This window comes from Cervus elaphus, chromosome 30 (assembly GCF_910594005.1).
Source record: "Cervus elaphus chromosome 30, mCerEla1.1, whole genome shotgun sequence".
NCBI lineage: Eukaryota > Metazoa > Chordata > Mammalia > Artiodactyla > Cervidae > Cervus > Cervus elaphus.
Genome location: NC_057844.1, coordinates 24,609,628 through 24,630,285, shown reverse-complemented (window position 1 = coordinate 24,630,285; position 20,658 = coordinate 24,609,628). Strand labels below are relative to the sequence as shown.

Below are 20,658 nucleotides of genomic sequence, written 5' to 3'. Positions count from 1 at the left end.
GAGTGACTATGAAGTTCAAATGAGATCTTACATTTTAATCACTTGGCACAGTGCCTAATTTTTTGGTTTCTACTGTTATTACCACCATTACTACTGTTACCATTATACTATCATTATTCTGAACTAACTGAAACCACTTACACCTTCCCTGCAGTCTTTTACTCTGACCCTCCTTCATTTCTGAGGTACTCCTCTTTTCCCATCTTTTCCCCTCTTTACTTGAACCATCAGAACCATGTTGTCAAACATTCTCCCAAGTCCTGTAGAGTTCACCTATCGGTGCATTAAATTTCTATTGCATGTGTGACCCAAAGGACTTTATTTTCTCTCCAATGAATAAGTCATTTGGTCAGCAATAGAATGTGCACAAATAACGATGTACACATATGTGAATATTTTCTTTGAGATTTTATTGTGTTACTCTTGATAAATCTTGGTAAAGGTGACCTTAAAATTTCTTCCTCACAGTCCAACAGGAAAATGAGGATTCTATGGCGTACTGCAATGAACATCTGGTTTTCCTGAAAATTAAAATATCCCTTTGAATGAATAAACAGATATTTTCCAGCTGTGTTTGAGTGTCTCTATGTGTCTGCAGCTAGTTTGATCAGGTGGTTAGAGTACGTTGTGAAAGGACAGAGCGGGGAAAGACTAGAGTCTTGTTCCTTATAATTTTGGATTTGGGGGGCTTTTTGAGCAGATAGATAATTCAGGGGTGAGGCTGAAAGTATGAGTATCTGAAGCCATGTGATCTTAATGCCTATTAAAAGATGAAGGAATGGTCATATGTAACAAAGTATACAGGATTGTTTGTCTCTATGAGTCTTTATCTAGATGCAAATGTGATCACCACTTTTCACATTTTCAATTTGTCAGGCCTTGTTGAAATGTTCAGATTTTTAAATATCAACACTTTAAAAGATAAAAATATAAAGTAAATCAGGGAAATAAGAGGCCAATTCTGTTCCAGAAAAATTGTTAAATAAGTATGTATTATAGGCAAGATGTATAATCTGGATATTATGAGCAATCCTTAATTTATGCCTAGAAATTCACTAGAAGCTATTTTTAACAGAGCTCAGATTTCTTCCCCTGATATAACTTTTCCTCGGTTCACCCTTCTCATCAAGCTTAGTGTGCACAGATTTGTGTGCTACATAATTATGGCATATTCTTAAGCATACACATAATAATAAGTCACTTCAGCAGCCATTCTATTTTCTCATTGGAAACAAGGCACTTCCTGCTTTATTAATATGATAGCTTTCATTAACATCCTACTTCTTTTGTGAAAAATGTTATCAATTTTTTAATTTCCATTTTGCTAAGAGATAACATAAGTCTACATCTGGATATTTCATATATATACATACTTTTTTTTTTGCAGGGGAATAAGCTATGGCAGAAATTTGATTGTTAAAATTTAGTTATAATGGATTCTGTAAAAAAATTCAAACTAGTTTTGGGAAGGCTTTAAAAATTAACATTCAATTTTTTTTCACATTTTACTCCATATTATCTCCAGAAACAAGTGACATCTGAGTTAAAACTTCTGCTATAACTTAGATGAATTCTCAAAATATGTATTCTACATATAATATGCTATATTTACCTTGCATTTAAATTCTGTGTAAAAATGACTTTCCCATATGAATATTATATTCGTTCCCTTTCCCTAGTATTATTAATATATGGTTAAAATCAAACTCTTAATAAAGAAAGATCCTTGGGATCATGACACAATAGAAGATAGAAGTAACCATGTCTTTAATCTGACCCCAGGCTTCTTTTAATCCATCACGGTCTTCCCAGTGATACTTTCTCTCTAGACAGTTGAAAAGCATAGCTCTGTTATCAGGCCATATGCATGCAGGATGAAACTTGTTTTACATTTTACTCTAGCTCAAATGGGTCATTTGACAATCTGAGAAATATACTGGTGTCTATCTGTCTATAATCAACCTTTTTATTGAGAGAGTTCTAGCTGAATTATCTGATTAGTTTTTTCTGTTGCTTACAACTGTATATCTCAAGATGACCAGAATCATAAATCTTACTCTGTATTAGGCTTTTAAATTTCTTTGTTTTATATGCTTAAGTTCATCCTGCAGGAACATGTGTGAGACGATCTCTAGAGGTTATTTGACAAGAGAAAAGAAGTGTTGATACAACATCTGAAGGAAACATAATTCGAAAAATGTTGCAGGAAATAAGCTACAATTTATCAGCGACACCACAGTGAAAGGACAGAAGAACCATTGTAGACTGTCTTGCAAAGATATCAAACTCAATAGACTTCAATTTATATAGTCAAAAGGATATTGAACTTCAACAGGAAAGATAGTGAAAATGACATAGAAACATTATTCTGCCATGCTACTAAATCACAAGATATCTAGATCTATAACATTGTGTAAGTTCTTACTGTTGAAACACAGCAAAGTATATCAAATAAAAATTCCTAAGCAAAAACCATATTTCTTCATCCCTTTAAGGATGGATTTGGGAGGATAAACTTTAAAGTTAGAAAAATTTTCTATTTAGAAAAAAATGAAACTTTATGATATAAATATATAGAAACAAATAAAGCAAAAGTCTTTTTGTCAGGATACGTGAAATGAGACGTATCAAACTAATCATTTCCTTTAAACTACTGTATCATAGGTCTGGGAAACATCTGAAAATGGAAGGAAAGAATAGTAAAATGAAATAATATTTCTTTACAAAGCAAATAGCTCACAGAGGTGACATCAGTCGAAAACCTAAGTTGGTTCAGGAAGACTTGAGAAATTGAAGCATAGAGCTTCAATCAGTCATTGCGAAAATTAACATGATGAGGGAAACAGTTACAGCCACAGTCTTATAAGTCTTAAGACTGTTCCTCAGTCTTGTTATTAGAAACTTAGAGCCTTACAATTTAGGGACCATGCAATATATAGTCAGTTACTCAATATATCAAACAGCAGGACTGAGCAAGGCAATACAGAACATTCATTATCGTAGTCATCAAATTAAACCATGCCTTTTTGTGTCTATCACACTTTTGGTAAAAAGTTAAAGGATCCCTACCCTGCTGTCTTTAGTCCTCCTCTCTCTATCCTCCCCTCTTCCCATCAAAGAAAAGATGAATATTCTCTGCGCTAATAATGATAGGTCCCTAGCACAGGATAGCAGGACAAAATGGGACTTAAGTTATCACTGTGAATCTTTCATCTTATTGGTGAAAATACAAAATCCTGAGAGATTGTGACCACCCATAATTTTGTAGTCTCTTAGTGATAGAACCTGGACATGTATTCAAATCCGGTGCTTTTTCTTCTACAGCCAAATAACATGGAGAATATGCCTGATACTCATGAAACTAGCAAAACACTTAGAACTCAGTCTCAGATACGAGGCACTCAGAATTCGCCAGGCTTGATGAATAATATAACTGTTTTGACAGATCTATTTGAAACAGAAGCATTCTTTTTCTCATGCTCTGCTATTTAAGCAAGATGATCATTCATATGTATTTCTCTTTTATTATAGAACATCTCTTTTCATCCTAAAAATTCCATATAAATTAACTCACTGCAGTCAGGATATCTTAAGAAAAGGCTGCCGTTAGCAGCTATTTCTTTTGGCTGGAATTGTAATTCTCACAATTAAATTTGTACCTTATTTAACCATTCAGCTGTAATTTGGAGATGATTTCTTCTAGCCAATTTTCATGGAAAATTCTGTTACAAGTTTTGCAGGTAGAAGGCAGCCAATAACTGTTTTACTTGTATGAATTATTCAAAGTTTGGAGTTTCCACTTTTTATATTATTTACCATTTTCTGATAGTATATCACATACGTCATTGTTTGTTTACTATCCATTTCTTCAGTAAAAGTTAACCTTTGTAAAGGGAAGGAATATTTTCTTTTCTTACTTAAAAAAATTTTTTTTTGTTTCATTATTACCTTGCACAGTCCTTACTCCATAGAAAGTACACTACATATTTTCACTGACTCCCTAAAGAAAAGACTAGAAATGCTATATCTACCTATGTTGCATTTTATCTACACCATTTTTCAAAGTGAAGTATTCTGTGTTTCACTTGGGACACCAGGATTTTCAGACATTCAATATGTTACACACAGTGGGAAATTTAACCTCTAAAAGCTTCCCTGCAAATTGTTCCCAAGAAATTTTCTGTGAAGGAAACTCAATGAAGAACATATTCCTACTGTGAGATATTTAATTTAAATGGATACAGGGAGGGTCATTTTATACTTAATATCAATTACTGTGTCAAAATTATTTTTATTCAAAAATACATTTACCGACTATCTAAACCTTCCTACATTTACAGACTATCTAAATCTTTCTTCTAACTTAAACAAGATCAGACATTATTTCAGATTAAGGCAAATGTACTCAATTTTAAAGTTCACTTTAGAAGGGTTTTTATATTAGTAATATTGTAAACATCAAATCTTGTTCCTAAGAACTTTTGTTATTGTCAGTACTTACAGTATTTGTAAACTTTAAAAGGCATATCTATCTTGACTCAGGCACTTTTTTCCCCCTGCCTTTTCCTCATTTTACAGTCTCTCCAGCTATTTTGACAGCTGTCCCAAACTGATCTTCTGAGATAGTGAATCGTTAAATTTGTCACATATTTTCTAATTACTAGTGCTGACATGGATATGATACCAGAGAGGTTTAAAATGATGAGCTAAACTGATAAAATGCAATTTCTCAGCAAACCACAGTAGGATAGAAGGAAGAATAATTAAAATTAAAATTTTAACTATGGCTACCATAACAGGAGGAAAGGAAAAAAGGTTTTTGTTTTTGTTTTGCTTTGAAGTTTTCCACTTTACCATGATATGCTGCCGATCCAAAACCAATTTCTTTGTTTTGGAAAGAACAGAGATAGGAAGATGTCCTATTGTTTAATTTCCTATTATTCTGATATACTATACAATTTCAAAGATAAACTTAAAGGGATGTATTTTTTAAAATGGTTATGGTTCCTTAATCACTGCAGATGGTGATTGCAACAATGAAATTAAAAGACACTTACTCCTTGGAAGGAAAGTTATGACCAACCTAGACAGCATATTAAAAAGCAGAGACATTACTTTGCCAACAAATGTCCGTCTAGGCAAGGCTATGGTTGGACTATAAGGAAAGCTGAGCACCGAAGAATTGATGCTTTTGAACTGTGGTGTTGGAGAAGACTCTTGAGAGTCCCTTGGACTATATGGAGATCCAACCAGTCCATCCTAAAGGAAATTAGTTCTGAATATTCATTGGAAGGACTGATGCTGAAGCTGAAGCTCCAGTACTTTGGCCACTTGGTGCAAAGAGCTGACCCATTGGAAAAGACCTTGATGCTAGGAAAGACTGAGGGCAGGAGGAGAAGGGGACAACAGAAGATGAGATGGTTGGATGGCATCACTGACTTGATGGACATGGGCTTGGTGGGCTCTAGCAGTTGGTGATGGACAGGGAGGCCTGGCGTGCTGCGGTTCATGGGGTTGCAAAGAGTCAGACATGACTGAGCAACTGAACTGAACTAATGGTTACTTTATGTACAGTTCACACTAATTCTTCAGAGTGATTTGTACTTTTAGAAGGTGTATTTGTTAAGAGGACTTTGCAGGTGGCTCAGCAGTAAAGAATCCACCTGCCAATGCAGAAGACACAGGTTCCATCCAGGAAGACCCCCTGGAGAAGGAAATGGCAACCCACTCCAGTATTCTTGCCTGGGAAATCCCATGAACAGAGGAACCTGGTGGTCTACAGTCCATGGGGTCACAAAAGAGCCAGAAATGACTTTCCGACTAAACAGCAACAACAAATATGTTAAGAAAATTAAAACATTAAAATGATTATTTGCATAGGGCTAATGAGACACTTTGAAAGTCTTTAGAAGACTCCCTTCTCCAGGGGATCTCTCAACCCAGGGATTGAACCCAGGTCTCCTACACTGCAGTTGGATTCTTTACCAGCTGAGCCACCAGAAGACAAACATCCCCCCCCCCCAAAAAAAATCCAAAACAACCCAGAGAATCAGTCATTTCAGGTTTCAGAATTATTAAAATCTGTAATTCTCAAACCTAAAGTTACATTTCACAGGTGGCATTTGGAGGCAGGTCCACCACAGCTTGTGAAATCTTCATTTAGCTTTGGGGATTAGATCTTGGCGCTACAATGGTCAGAACCTGTTTTAAACATTCCTGCGTCCCCAACTATAATGAATATTCTTTTCTGAGCAACACAATTCCATGGTAGCAACACGTTTGCATTATAGTTTTCTATAGTATCACATTTACCCAGGACCCACGGTAATATCATCCACTCGACGATGGTTGGTGGTGGACCTTGCCTGTTCAAGTCTGACCTGTCGATGTGCTGAGAGGCAAGCAGGAGCAGGAACAGAAAAGTCAAATAGGACGCTGTGTGGCAGATGAACTTGATAAACGGCTTTCGGATGAAGAGTCCGAGGGGGCTTTTGGGAGCTATAAGGTAGCACACAGAGAAGACGGGGAAAAGGAGTCCTACTATGAAACACGTCACCATCTTCACGGCCCAGTGACGTCGCCTCCAGCCGGGGAACTCGTCGTACCAGCGAGACGCCAGCAGTTGTTGACAGTTGGGCTGAGCCACGAACTACAGGGAAAAGGAGAGGAGAAAGGGAGAGTCAGGGTTAGGGGCAGGGCTCCAGCCCATCGGCAGGAAACCAGTCAAGTCACCAGGTCTGTTCTAAACAATTGTACACTTACACCATCATGAAGGGCTTTAGGCCATTCTGAGGTCAAAGCTCACTTACTGATAATTTTATACCCAAGGCCAAGTGCTGTGTGCTTAGCCAGACACCACAGGGGTCAAAATACTATGGCTATATCTCAGGAAGCAAAAATAGAGCCGAGGACTAATAATATCCATAGGATGTACTGATAACTGAACAAAACTGTATACAAAGATACACACATATACGTGCCTATGTAAGAATGGTCATATATGTATATGACATAAAATGAAAAATGTTATCTAGTGGTTATTTCTTGCTTTGGTGATTATTTTCCTGTTATGACATTATACTTTTTTCCCCCATTTTTACACTTGATGTATTTTCAGGATTTTCTATAATGAACACTACTGTCATATCAGAAAAAGTAAATATACTTTTAATTGGGTTGAGGCAATAAGAAAATCATATAGGAAAGGATATTAGATGACCAGGATGTAAATCATCATAGCTGAATTGGGAGGAAATAAAGCAAACACCTAACCTAAGTACAATCAATTACCACACACAAAACATTTCCCAAACATGACATTGTTTTTATCCTGCCAACATGTTTTTACATAAATCTCACTCTATTTTAATGATGAAGATAGAAGGGGTTATAAGAGGTCTGAAAATGTATTCAAGAAGGTTACATATGTATTAATAGTAAATGATGAAATGTGCAGGATAATAGTAAGTGATGTAAATTAATAGTAAATGATGAAATGTCCAGGATCTGTTTTTCTGCACGCTATCTTTCTCACTGAGACTGACAGCTAAGCATTATATAAATTCAGAGGAAATTTTTTCTTCCAGAAATTCTTTCCAGGGGTCTATGGGTGAATTTGTATAAGCAGAGAAGAAAGGGGAAGGCAAGGAATGGGGGGAGAGAGAGCAGAGATGCTTGTGAGAAAGTGTTCAGCATGTTTAAAGGATCCTCTGTGGGCACTCCCTATGGACTGTAGCCTGCCAGGCCCCTCTGTTCATGGGATTCTCCAGACAAGAATACTGGAGTGGGTTTCCATGCCCTCCTCCAGGTATCTTCCTAACCCAGGAATCTAACCCATGTCTCTTATGTGTCCTGCATTAGCAGGGTTCTTTACCACTAGCACCACCTGTGAAGTCCACTCTGGATGGCAGTAGAAGCTTTAGTTCCTTGTAAGGGACTCAAGAAAGTTCTGCTGGCATCAAAAATTAGACACACCCTAGAAGCAAAGTGAACACCTGACCCTTTCATAGGACTCTCCTCCTCCCCAATATTTCTTACTTTTCTTCTTCACTCTCGGACTTTATTGATCTCCTTTAGGAGACCCTTACTTGACCCTTACTCTTCTCTAATGGCAAGCAAGCAAACAGCCATTAGATACTCAGAAAGTGGCTTGATGATCATAAACCAAAAGCTGTTTGAAAGTGATAGATAGGGTGACTGATTCAGTAGTTGAGATGTGCAATATGGGCTGGATGCGAAATGAGTTCTCACGCAACTGTTTCTCTTCATTTTTTTCCTAGATATCGGGTTCATCAAAGGATATAATGGGTAAAGCAACATTTATATAAATTGAATTGAATATATAATACATTCAGCAAATACAGCTAGGAAAATAAAAGTGCATTTCTTCAAGAATGAGATGCTAGGCTCTTTTCACTATTTTGTAAGCTTCAAGCTCCATAATTAGTAAAGTTAAATGTTATAATCCAAAAATAACTTCTATTAACCCATGAAATAGCTGGCTTAAAAACAAAGATCATGGCATCCAGTCCCATCACTTCATGGCAAACAGAGGGAGAAAAAATGGAAGCAGTGACAGATTTTATTTTCTTGGGCTCCAAAATGATGGCAACCAGTATGTGAAGCCATGAAATTAAAAGATGCTTGCTCCTTGGAAAAAAAAGCTATGACAAACCTAGACAGCATGTTAAAAAGTAGAGACATCACTTTGTTCAAAAAGTTTCATATAGCCAAACTATGATTTTTCCAGTAGTTATACACGGATATGAGAGTTGGACCATAAAGAAGGCTGAACATGGAAGAATTGATGCTTTTGAACTGTGGTGTTGGAGAAGACTCTTCAAAGTCCCTTGAACAGCAAGGAGATCAAACCAGTCAGTCCTAAAGGAAAGCAACCCTGAATATTCATTGGAAGGACTAAAAGGATGCTAAAGCTGAAGCTCCAGTACTTTGGCCACCTGGTGTGAAGAGACAACTCATTGGAAAGGACCCTGATGCTGGGAAAGACTGAAGGCAAAAGAAGTAGGGGGGCAGAGGGTGAGATGATTAGATAATATCACTGACTCAATGGACATGGATTTGAGCAAACTCCGGGAGATGGTGAACGACAGAGGAACCTGGCGTGCTGCAGTCCATGGGCTGAAGAGTCGGACACGACTTAGTGAATGAACAACAACACATTCCTTGTTCATTATTTTCGTCTGAGTTAAGTGTTTGAAAGTCAAATAGAGCTTTACTTGAATATCTCCAGAGGACTGGCAAACAGAGATATAGGTATTAACAAGTATCAGTTTGGGTTAGTTTCCCTTCCCCACCTCCAATACACACACATAATCCTTCATGTCAGCGTTTTATAAACAAAGCATAGCTTATCAACTATTTTCTCATATAATCTATTTTCTACAGTGTCTTTCATTAGAATTTAACACAGTTGAAAGACCATGATAGAAGGGAGTTAGTGAAAAGTATGGAAAAATGCAAGATATAATGAGCAGTTGCTATCACCTCATTAATTCTCAGAAATTGAAGGAACACGTAAGGGTTTAAGCATGAACAACACATGTCATACAGGCAGAAAAAGTAAAAGAAAGATATATACTTTGTTCAACAGGGTCTTGTGAAATCTAGGACTCACATACTTGTTCCTTCTTGGCCCAAATTTTATTAGAACATGAGACACCCCAGGGCAATTGAGCAAATAACTTTATTGGGAGCATTTAAGGTTTGCTCGGGGCAGGAGGAGAAGGGGATGACAGAGGATGAGATGGCTGGATGGCATCACCGACTCCATAGGCATGAGTTTGAGTAAACTCCAGGAGTTGGTGATGGACAGGGAGGCCTGGCGTGCTGCGATTCATGGGGTCGCAAAGAGTTGGACACGACTGAGCAACTGAACTGGACTGAACTGAAGGTTTGCTTGGATAAATATTTCATTGCCTAATACATAAAAACAGACTGTGTTAAATAACCTAGAAAACGCAAATCATTTAATTTTTTATAGAACACCTGTCATTGTCAGGTGCTAGGTTAGCCTTAATCTTTACTAGTGCTTCTTCTTAAAAGATGTTTCTTAACACCATACACAAAAATAAACTCAAAATGGATTAAAGATCTAAATGTAAGACCAGAAACTATAAAACTCCTAGAGGAGAACATAGGCAAAACACTCTCTGACATAAATCACAGCAGGATCCTCTATGACCCACCTCCCAGAATATTAGAAACAAAAGCAAAAATGAACAAATGGGACCTAATGAAACTTAAAAGCTTTTGCACTACAAAGGAAACTATAAGTAAGGTGAAAAGACAGCCCTCAGATTAGGAGAAAATAATAGCAAACGAAGCAACAGACAAAGGATTAATCTCAAAAATATACAAGCAACTCCTGAAGCTCAATTCCAGAAAAACAAATGACCCAATCAAAAAATGGGCCAAAGAACTAAACAGACATTTCTCCAAAGAAGACATACAGATGGCTAACAAACACATGAAAAGATGCTCCACATCACTCATTATCAGGGAAATGCAAATCAAAACCACAATGAGGTACCATTACACGCCAGTCAGGATGGCTGCTATCCAAAAGTCTACAAGCAATAAATGCTGGAGAGGGTGTGGAGAAAAGGGAACCCTCTTACACTGTTGGTGGGAATGCAAACTAGTATAGCCGCTATGGAGAACAGTGTGGAGATTTCTTAAAAAACTGGAAATAGAACTGCCATATGACCCAGCAATCCCACTTCTGGGCATACACACCAAGGAAACCAGATCTGAAAGAGACACGTGCACCCCAATGTTCATCGCAGCACTGTTTATAATAGCCAGGACATGGAAGCAACCTAGATGCCCATCAGCAGATGAATGGATAAGGAAGCTGTGGTACATATACACCATGGAATATTACTCAGCCGTTAAAAAGAATTCATTTGAATCAGTTCTAATGAGATGGATGAAACTGGAGCCCCTTATACAGAGTGAAGTAAGCCAGAAAGATAAACATCAATGTAGTATACTAACGCATATATATGGAATTTAGAAAGATGGTAATGATAACCCTATATGCAAAACAGAAAAAAGAGACACAGATGAACAGAACAGACTTTTGGACTCTGTGGGAGAAGGCGAGGGTGGGATGTTTCAAGAGAACAGCATCGAAACATGTATGTTATCTATGGTGAAACAGATCACCAGCCCAGGTGGGATGCATGAGACAAGGGCTCGGGCCTGGTGCACTGGGAAGACCCAGAGGGAGCAGGTAGAGAGGGAGGTGGGAGGGGGGATTGGGATGGGGAATACGTGTAAATCTATGGCTGATTCAAGTCAATGTATGACAAAAACCACTACAATATTGTAAAGTAATTAGCCTCCAACTAATAAAAATAAATGAAAAAAAAAAATAAAAGATGTTTCTTTAATTATTGGAAAGTACGTATCTGTGCTTAGTAAATGAATAGTGTGCTCAACTTTTTTTTACTAAACACTGACACAGTGAGGTTTACAGAGAGGTAAAGAACAGAGACAGGACAATATAAGAAGAGTAGGAGTGAGTCTATGTAATCCACCTTTCCCAAGATGTGGATGTCATTTGGCTACTAATTTGTTCTAATCTTAGGATTGAAACAAGCACAGCAGTATTCCTAAGAATCTCTGTGAATCTAAATATTCTCATAATGATCTGACACCCTCTTTCTTCTACACTTGTTTGTTGCATGTCTACACTAGGATTTTCCAAATTACACCCCACTGATATAATAGACTTTTCCATGAAAAATATTACCAACTTAAATATTAAGAGAATTAAAATTTTATATCGCAAAAACTTTCACTGTACTTAATTGCTAAGTGGATTAAAAGACATCATCTCTCTCATGTCCCCATATCCCTTTCTTCCTTCTTTCCTTCTGTTCTTTGCTTCCTTCCCAGATGCTTCCTTCTTCCCACTTTTTCTTTGTCCCCTCCTTCCTGTTTTTCTTTCTCTCTTTCTCCCCAACCCCTTGTCTCTTGGTTTCCTTGGGTTATTTGAGACTACTCAGCTTTATGCCCCAAATGGTGCTAGTGGTAAAGAACCTGCCTGCCAGTGCAGGAGACATAAGAGGCCGGGGTTCAATCCCTGGGTGGCGAAGATCTCCTGGAGGGCACGGCAACCCACTCCAGTATTCTTGCCTGGGAAACCCCAGGGACAGAGGATTCTGGTGGGCTTTGGTCCACAGGGTCACAAAGAGTCAGCTACAACTGAAGTGACATAGCATCACAGCTTTATGCCAACCCCATTTGAAGGACACTCTCAGAGGGGGCCACTCCATCTCTGTGACACCTGCCACTGGTCCAGTCCAGCAAAGCCTCTCCAGGTGGACCCTCGCATTGCCTGCTGGGAGTGTACAGATCCTGCTCCTCTACTCCATCTTTCTACTGCACAGTGAATAATGGGAACCAACATCTCAGCACCATCCCGGGGCTGGGGGTGGTAGGGTGTCTTTGAAACCCACAATGTTACAACCCCTTCTCACTCTACAATTGTTGGCCAAGACTTAAGCAATTCTATCATGTTAAAATTCATATTAAAATAGACATTCAAATTCATATTTGTGCCATGAATTTATAAAAGACACACTAAAAAAGAAAGTATCTCCTATCCCTCTCTTGTTATAACTTTTTAAAAAAAGTTAAAAAAATCCCTAATCTCATGATTATTTATAAAATTGTTGAACCACAGTATTTTAAATATTGAAGAAACTGTGAAGATTACTGAATCCTACCTTATTTATACAAATAAAGTGAATTCCAGTATCAATGATTTAACAACAACTCTACAAGGGACTTCCCTGTTGGTCCAGTGGTTAAGACTCTGTGCTTCTACTGCAAGGAGCAGAGGTTCCATCCCTGGTCAGGGAACTAAGATCCCACATGGTGCAAGGCACAGTGCATCCCACTTCCCCCAAAATAGCCTGTGGTTAAAAGAATAAAAACCACCACTCAAAATACTAAAACAACAACAGGCCAAAAAGGAAACAAATAAAAAATGATGAGAGAAGACAAAGCTTCACAGACAAACAAATACACAGAAACTCAAACAACCAAGAAATCTCACTATTATTGGAGAAAAATTAAAACATTAATTGAGTATGGACAAAACAAATAGAAACAATTTCAAAAATTAATAGAGCTCTGATAATTAAAATAAATATGCATCAGATTTGCTATTTATTCTTTCTTTATCTTTTTGGTTTTCAATATATTTTTTCATTTTAAAACGTGTCCAAAGTTCAGACATTGACCCAATTCTCCTAACAAGCAAAATCTAGATTCTGGAAACAACCAACCTGGCAGCTTAATGCATCTTAACGCAGTCAGGTAGCTACATGGGAGTTTCAATTGGCTGTTGGACAATTATAAAGAGAGTTGAAACTTTTGGGTTGAATGAATTACAGTGATTTATGTAACAGCTTAAAAGGCTCACAGATTCATATACACACCAGTTTCCCCTGAGTCTTACAATTTATTTCTTAGAATTTCACAAATAATCTATATCCTTTGGAGTTTTATTTCCTCCGTGGAGAGGAATGTTTTATTTCCTCTGCCCAGGAATATTTTTCGACAACTCATTTTCTAAAGTTGATAACAAGGCTTAAGAATGCTTTGTAGGCAGAAAGCTTCAGGAAATTATTTTCTTCATAGTTGAAAATCCTTTCTTTCTTTTACTTCTGCCCTTTGGTCCCTTCATAACTGCCAATGACCCTTAACTGTCTGAGCCTTTTTCTGTTTCTAGAGACAGCTTGAGTTGTGTTCCTAATTAAAACAATTCTCCAGTCTCCCCAAGCATGCTCATAACTAATCACCCTCCTACTTCATTATTCAAAGCATCCTTTTCACCTGGTCCTCCCTAGTTTGAGTCAACCATATTATGCATCATCTATGAGTTGGACATTGGGTAAACAAGTGTGAGAGGACCAAGATCTTTAAGAACCACATACATCTGTCTTATAGGATCTCAAAATATGCTGGGGACTGACCACGTGACTGGATAACTTAATAAAGAGCATTGTATGACTTGTGAGAAAAGAGACTGAATGCATAGGAGGAATTATGTCTAACGTGAAATAGGGGAAATTGAAGGACAGAGGTAGACTTGATTAGTCAAGCCTGAGATAATAGACTTTGGGGGGGGGGGGTGTGTGCAGTTTTCAAAAGATTCATTAAAAATGCAATAGTGCATGGGTTAAAGTCAGGTGGTGTCATCTTTTTCTCTTGTACCACTGTGGCTACAGATTTAACTTCATTTACAGATGACCTGCATCCATGAAATTAAAAGACACTTGCTCCTTGAAAAAAAAGTTATGACCAACCTAGACAACATACTAAAAAGCAGAGACATTACTTTGCTAACAAAGGTCCATCTAGTCAAAGCTTTTGTTTTTTCAGTAGTTGTGTATGGATGTGAGAGTTGGACTATAAAGAAAGCTGAGTGCCGAAGAATTGATGTTTTTGAATTGTAATGCTGGAGAAGACTCTTGAGAGTCCCTTGGACTACAAGGAGATCCAACCAGTCCATCCTAAAGGAAATCAGTCCTGAATATTCATTGGAAGGACTGATGTTGAGGCTGAAACTCCAATACTTTGGCCACCTGATGCGAAGAACTGACTCATTAGAAAAGACCCTGATGTTGGGAAAGATTGAAGGCGGGAGGAGAAGGGGACGACAGAGGATGAGATGCTTGGATGGCATCACCGACTCAATGGACATGAGTTTGAGTAAACTCCAGGAGTTTGTGATGGACAGGGAAGCCTGGTGTGCTGCAGTCCATGGGGTGGTAGAATGAGACATGACTGAGCTACTGAACTAAACTGAACAGATGACCTCAAAAATCTACTTTAGAGCTCTTCATGAATGTGAAGCTCAAGCCCAGAGGCCCTCCTCATTTCCTTGATATAACCTGACATCTAGTTTCTAATAATCTGACGTTTGGTGATAAGTCTCTGTTTTCCTGATCCAGATATTTCATAATTTGATTCATATTTTACATGAATGATAAAAATTAAATAAACAATTTAGGCTGAGTTGGGAGAGCAGAAGAGTAAGAAAATGGAAAGATGTGAAAGATTGTTTTGCAGATTGGCTGTGTTTCCTTGGAGGTAACCTGGTTGGGCTAACTCCAGGATACTATGCAAGGTTTAAAAAGCATCAAAGAAGCAAAATAGTAGTTGCGTAAAGTGGGGCAATGAATTTTGATAGGCACAGCTTGGTAGGTGGATAATTTTAGTTCAGATTTAGAGAATATCATGTTAAAAACTAGAGGATGGAGATAAGTATGTTCAGATGAGCCACCTCATATTCTAGAAGGTTATATTCAATGATGAATATGCTGGAGATGGAGTATAAAAGGATATTTCAGCCATAGTTTAGGATACAGACAAAAATGTTTACTGAAGCAATTTCTCCAGTCTAGGTCCTTGCTGCTCAGTGGAGGCTGAGGACAGTAACACGAGGAATGACTGTACTATCACTTACAGTCTTATACACAAATACATGATATTTATTCACTTTCATTGTATTACAGAGTATTGCAATTATGCCAATTTTTATATGTGTTCCTATTATATAAACTAAGTTTAATGAAGTGACAAAATAAGGACTTTTAAAAAAGATTTCTATACAAAACTTATACTCACAAGATAATTAAAGCATGCATGCATGCAGGCTGTTGCTTTAGTTGTATCCAACCCTTTGTGATCCTATGAACCCTAGCCCGCCAGGCTCCTCTATCCATGGGATTCTCCAGGCAAGAATACTGGAATGGGTTGCCATGTCGTCCTCCAGGGGATCTTCCCAACCATGGATTGAACCCACGTCTCTTACATCTCCTGTATTGGCAGGTGGGTTCCTTACCACTAGGGCCATCTAGGAAGCCCCTAATTTGAGCACAGGGAATACCAATAAAATAACTAGTTGACTAATTGAATTTTTATCAGCTTCGTCAAAAAAAGTAAAAAAGTCAATGAAGAATTAATTATATCTGAGAAGACATTGGCTAAGAAGCCTGAGATTAGTTAAGAAGACTGATAAACTTCAAGCTGTATCCCCCACAGGACACTGGTCAACAACCTCCTGGCTTTGTCAAGTTCAAAAAAATCTCTCCAGTCATCAAATCACCTGATAATTTGTTTGCACATGCATGTCAAATTCAGGTTTGCAGACTGGAATTCAATGAATAACTCAGAACATTATTACGAGGGCACCACTTCTGATGTCTACATATCCAGAAGGGAAGATGACAACGACACTCCATCTGACAGAGCTGGTGAGGCGGGGGCAGGATTGAACTTCTTAAATCATTTCTGGGCTGAAATTCAAAATTGGTTTGGCAGCTGAGCTGGGCTGATGAGTGGGCAATAACGGGAAGTTGAAAATGCAGAGACAAAGGAAATAAGGTGGGAGGTGATAAACCCAACATTGAGTACATTAAATTATTGAACTTGACAAACAAACCAAATGAGGTTTTGGTAGTGGGAAAGCAGAATCAATAGATATTGTTAGTTCTCTGGAAATTACAAAGGGCAGAGGTCGGTAGAAATTCCACCTCTATTCATCGACAACCTCGTCAGGATGCCCATGAAGAACTGTTTTAAGCTGTCTTGGAAAACAGAGGAAAAACTGCCAGTCATTTCTAGCTGGCTACCTAGATGTTTTCATAAAAATGAAGAGAGATGTGGAGGCAAAAAATTATACAGTTATGAAGGGACCACCATTTGCCTGTTGAATCATGTAGGTGAATCATAGATGAGAATGGCCAAATGGAAAACAGGAGAAAAGTTAGATCCTGATCTTGACCAGCCATCACCGGACTGGTTTTCCACTCCGATGAGCCACTGACAGTGTCTGCACAGTGTCTGCACAGATGAGCAGCGGCTCAGAAAGGGTGGTCCCTTCTTAGTCTCCTGGAGACCAAACTGTTAGCTTATTGGGGACTAAACTGTGCTCTATTACCTTCCAAGAATCCAGGAGGGAAAAAAGTGACATGATGGGAATGAGTACTATTTGTTGTTTTGACACGAAAGGCTACAGTCACTCTTCCTTTCCCTTTTCTATCCCTTTTCACATAATTTCAAGACCAACTATTTCTTAGAAAAAAAAAAAAGACTAAACCATGATATGTGTTGATAGAAATTTGGAGAAAATGGAGCTCTCATACATTGGCCATCAAAATATAAATGGTCAACCACTTTGGAAAACAGTTTGCAGGATTGAAAAAAAAAAAACCATACATTTACCATATGATGGGTTTATTTCAATACCAGGCATTTTCCAAGAGAAAGGAAGATGTATGGCCACACAAATACTAGCACTCAAGTGTCATAGTAGCTTTGTTTTTTAATAGCCTCAAACAAGAATAATTCAAATTTCCATCATCCAGTGGATAGATAAACAAAATATGGTATGTCCAGGCTGTAACATACAATGTGATAAATATAATTCATATGGCTGTATGTCATATATGAACGAACAATGGTAAGAGGTAAATCCTAAGAGTTCTTATCACAAAAATCTTTTTTCTATTTCTTAATTTTATACCTACTTGAGATGACAGATGTTCTCTAAACTAACTGTGAGCATCATTTCATGATGTATGTAAGTCAAATCATTATGCCATAAGGGCTTCCCAGGTGACTCAGTGGCAGAGAATCCACCTGCCAATGCAGGAGGTGCAAGGGACGCGGGTTTGACCCCTGGGTTGAGAAGATTCCCCTGGAATAGGAAGTGGGACCCATTCCAGTATTCCTGCCTGGAAAATTCCATGGACAGAGGAGCCTGGCGGGCTACATACAGTTCATGAGGTCTCAAAGAGTCGGGCACGACAGCATGCATGCTTCACGCCACTCTCATGAGATATTATCATAACATCAGATATCATTATTTCAGGCTTACACTAGGAAAAAAAAGTGGGCTACTTTTTGCTAAAACCTATAGCTTCTGGGTTCTTTCTCCATCTAACCTATGTACCATTTTCCTGAGATGATGGGCCTTGTAAAATGCAAATTGAACTGTGTCTCTTTCTCTATTAAAAGTCTACACAGTCTCCAGGAAAATGTCTCATGTTTATATAAAGCCTGCCAGGCCCTGAGCTCCTTTGTTATAAGGCTGCTTTCCTCCATTCTTGCATATTTATACTGTCGGCACACATTCAAACTCCTCAGAATGCTCTGATCATGTCTGGACCTTTCTTCCTGTTTTAGTAGCAATATATGCCGATACTTTTGCCTAATATTATCCATTTCCTGTTTCCTCACAGTGAATTCCTCGTGGGTCTTCCAGCTCAGCTTCTACTCACCTGATCATTCTTACAGCCAACTCTTCTTTTTCTTAGTACTCATATTGTTCCTTGAGCATACACTTACAATTGCACTTACTCCTCTTATCTCCTGCATTTTAATTATGGGCTTCAGTGAGCTACTTGAGAAGGGTCTGTCATTTTTCATCACTTGATCCTTCACACCAGTGCCTGGTTCCACGATGTCAATGAACATTTGCTCAATTGAATTAAATGCTGAACATAGCTCAGGACTTATGAGTCCGTTTAATTAGGCACTAACCACTCATGTAAGTTCCACAGCAAAGCCTGGTTGAAATCATTAGCCTCAATACTAAGAAGGGCACTGTATATTCTTATGCTTCTTTCCAGAAATTACAAAATTAGCTGCTTCTCTTTCTTCTGAATATAACGTTAATTAGTCCAGGCAGCTCCCTAGGAGATCCATGGTGCTGCTTGAATATAGGATAAGAAACTGCTTTGGTCTAGGTTACATGTCAGTGCTTAGAAGCCATTGAAAATCAAGTTGTTCTTGGAAAATACATCTTTACAAGGAGTACAGAGGCAGAATATTTCAAGAAGTTTCCAAGGAAATATATTTCAGAGAAATATAATTCAATTCCATGAGTTCAGTGAAAGAGAGACAAAAGCTTGAAGTGATCAATGTAGTTGTCAGGGCAGTGGTCTTCTTAATATTGCTTTAAAAAAGGTAATAATGATACTCTTTTCTATACCTTGCTCTTTTGTGTAATCAGAAGTATGCATGTCTAATGAAAATTGTAAAGAAAAAAAGACAAAGCAACCTCAACAGACTCATTCTCTTGACTACAAAACTATCCATGATGTCCAAACATTGGGAAAAAATGGCAATGTTGGACTTTTATGCAAGAAAATACTGATGTTAAAAATGCATACGTACAAACTACAAACTTTTAAGAATCATTTTCGTCTCTATACAGAGGATGTTTATTCTTTACTACCCATACAGAACTGAAGCACTTTAAAAGTAGATTCAAAGTTTTATTCTCCTCTTATGAACATTTACCAAACAACATATAGGATAGGTTAAAGCAAATTTCATATTTTGACTTGGAATTCTCAAAACCCACTACCATGCTGTTCCCAGAAGTAAATATATCCCCAAATTTCATTGCATCAGTTGTAAGCTTTTGTAATACAATCTGTTTGTAAAGGAGGGATTGTCTCTAAAAGATTTTCAGAATTTATCTTTAACTATCATAGGATGTGAACGTTTCCTATGCCAGCACCAGTATCCATCCCAACCTCCCCCCACCGACCCACCCCACCACTGATGCTGCCACAGTACAACTCAGGTGGTCCTATGGATGGTCATCCTACAACTCCTAGTCCATCTGCTAATGTGGGGATGTCCAAAATTGCACATCTACTTTCCTGGCGGCAGAACCAAGACTGTCCCTCTAGTTCTTTTTATATTTATATATTTGTTTGTGTGTGTGTGTGTGTGTGTGTGTGTGTGTGTGTGTGCGTGTATGTGTGTGTGTGTGTTAAGTCGCTTCAGTTTTGTCTCTTTGAGACCCTATGGACTGTAACCTATCAGGCTCCTCTGTCCAGGGGATTCTCCAGGCAGCAATACTGGAGTGGGTTGCCATTTCCTCTTCCAGGGGATCTTGCCAACCCAGGGACCAAACCCGTTTCTTCTGTCCCCTGCGTTGGCAGGTGGGTTCTTTACCACTACTGCCTCCTGGGAAGCCCTATATATTCACACTTATATCTAACTAGCAAGGGTCTGTTTATGAGATGAAAAGAATTCATACATAATGACAGCTAATTGGATTCACCTTAATCTTTCATTTGCATTTAGGAAATGAGAAAAGATAGTGAATGAAAGAGATTTGGGTCTCAGAACTGAAGGAACTGTGCCTTCCCACCCTGGGTTCTTCCCACCATCCTGTCTGTGGTCCAAGTCTCCCGGTCTAGACTGACTCTAGACAAGAAAGGGCGAGCAGTCAGAATGTCTCCACCCTTCAGTACTCCAGTCCTCTCTATCTTATAATAATGATTAGATTTCTTGGTTCAAACAGACTTGAGAATTTTCCATACTTGTTAGTAAATAGAGTTACAGTCTTGGCAATGATAAAGATAATGATAATTATACCGAATGCCTCATTTTTGTACCTAGAATTTTCAGTGGAAATAAATGAAAACTATGAGTACATTTACAAACGCTCAAGAATTTCTTGTAAAATTCTTCCATAGAGGTGGAAAGTCCATTTGATAGCAAGCAGAACCTATCTGCTTCATATCAACTAGACATATTATTGCCAACTGTGAGAAACTATTTAGCCATCTCCAAACATTTATAATGTAATTTTTG

General features: G+C 38.1%; 1 protein-coding gene across 4 annotated transcripts in view; it reads right to left on the bottom strand.

Moving 5' to 3' along the window:
* TRPC4 (transient receptor potential cation channel subfamily C member 4) overlaps positions 1–20,658 on the bottom strand; it is a 200,032-nt gene that overhangs the window by 46,376 nt on the left and 132,998 nt on the right. For 3 of the 4 annotated variants that reach the window (XM_043892339.1, XM_043892341.1, XM_043892338.1), the window contains exon 4: positions 6,313–6,649. The exons of the other annotated variant lie outside the window; for it this stretch is intronic. In XM_043892339.1, coding sequence (XP_043748274.1) covers positions 6,313–6,649 — 337 coding nt within the window. The remainder of the gene's footprint in view (positions 1–6,312; positions 6,650–20,658) is intronic. 4 annotated transcript variants of the gene reach the window in all.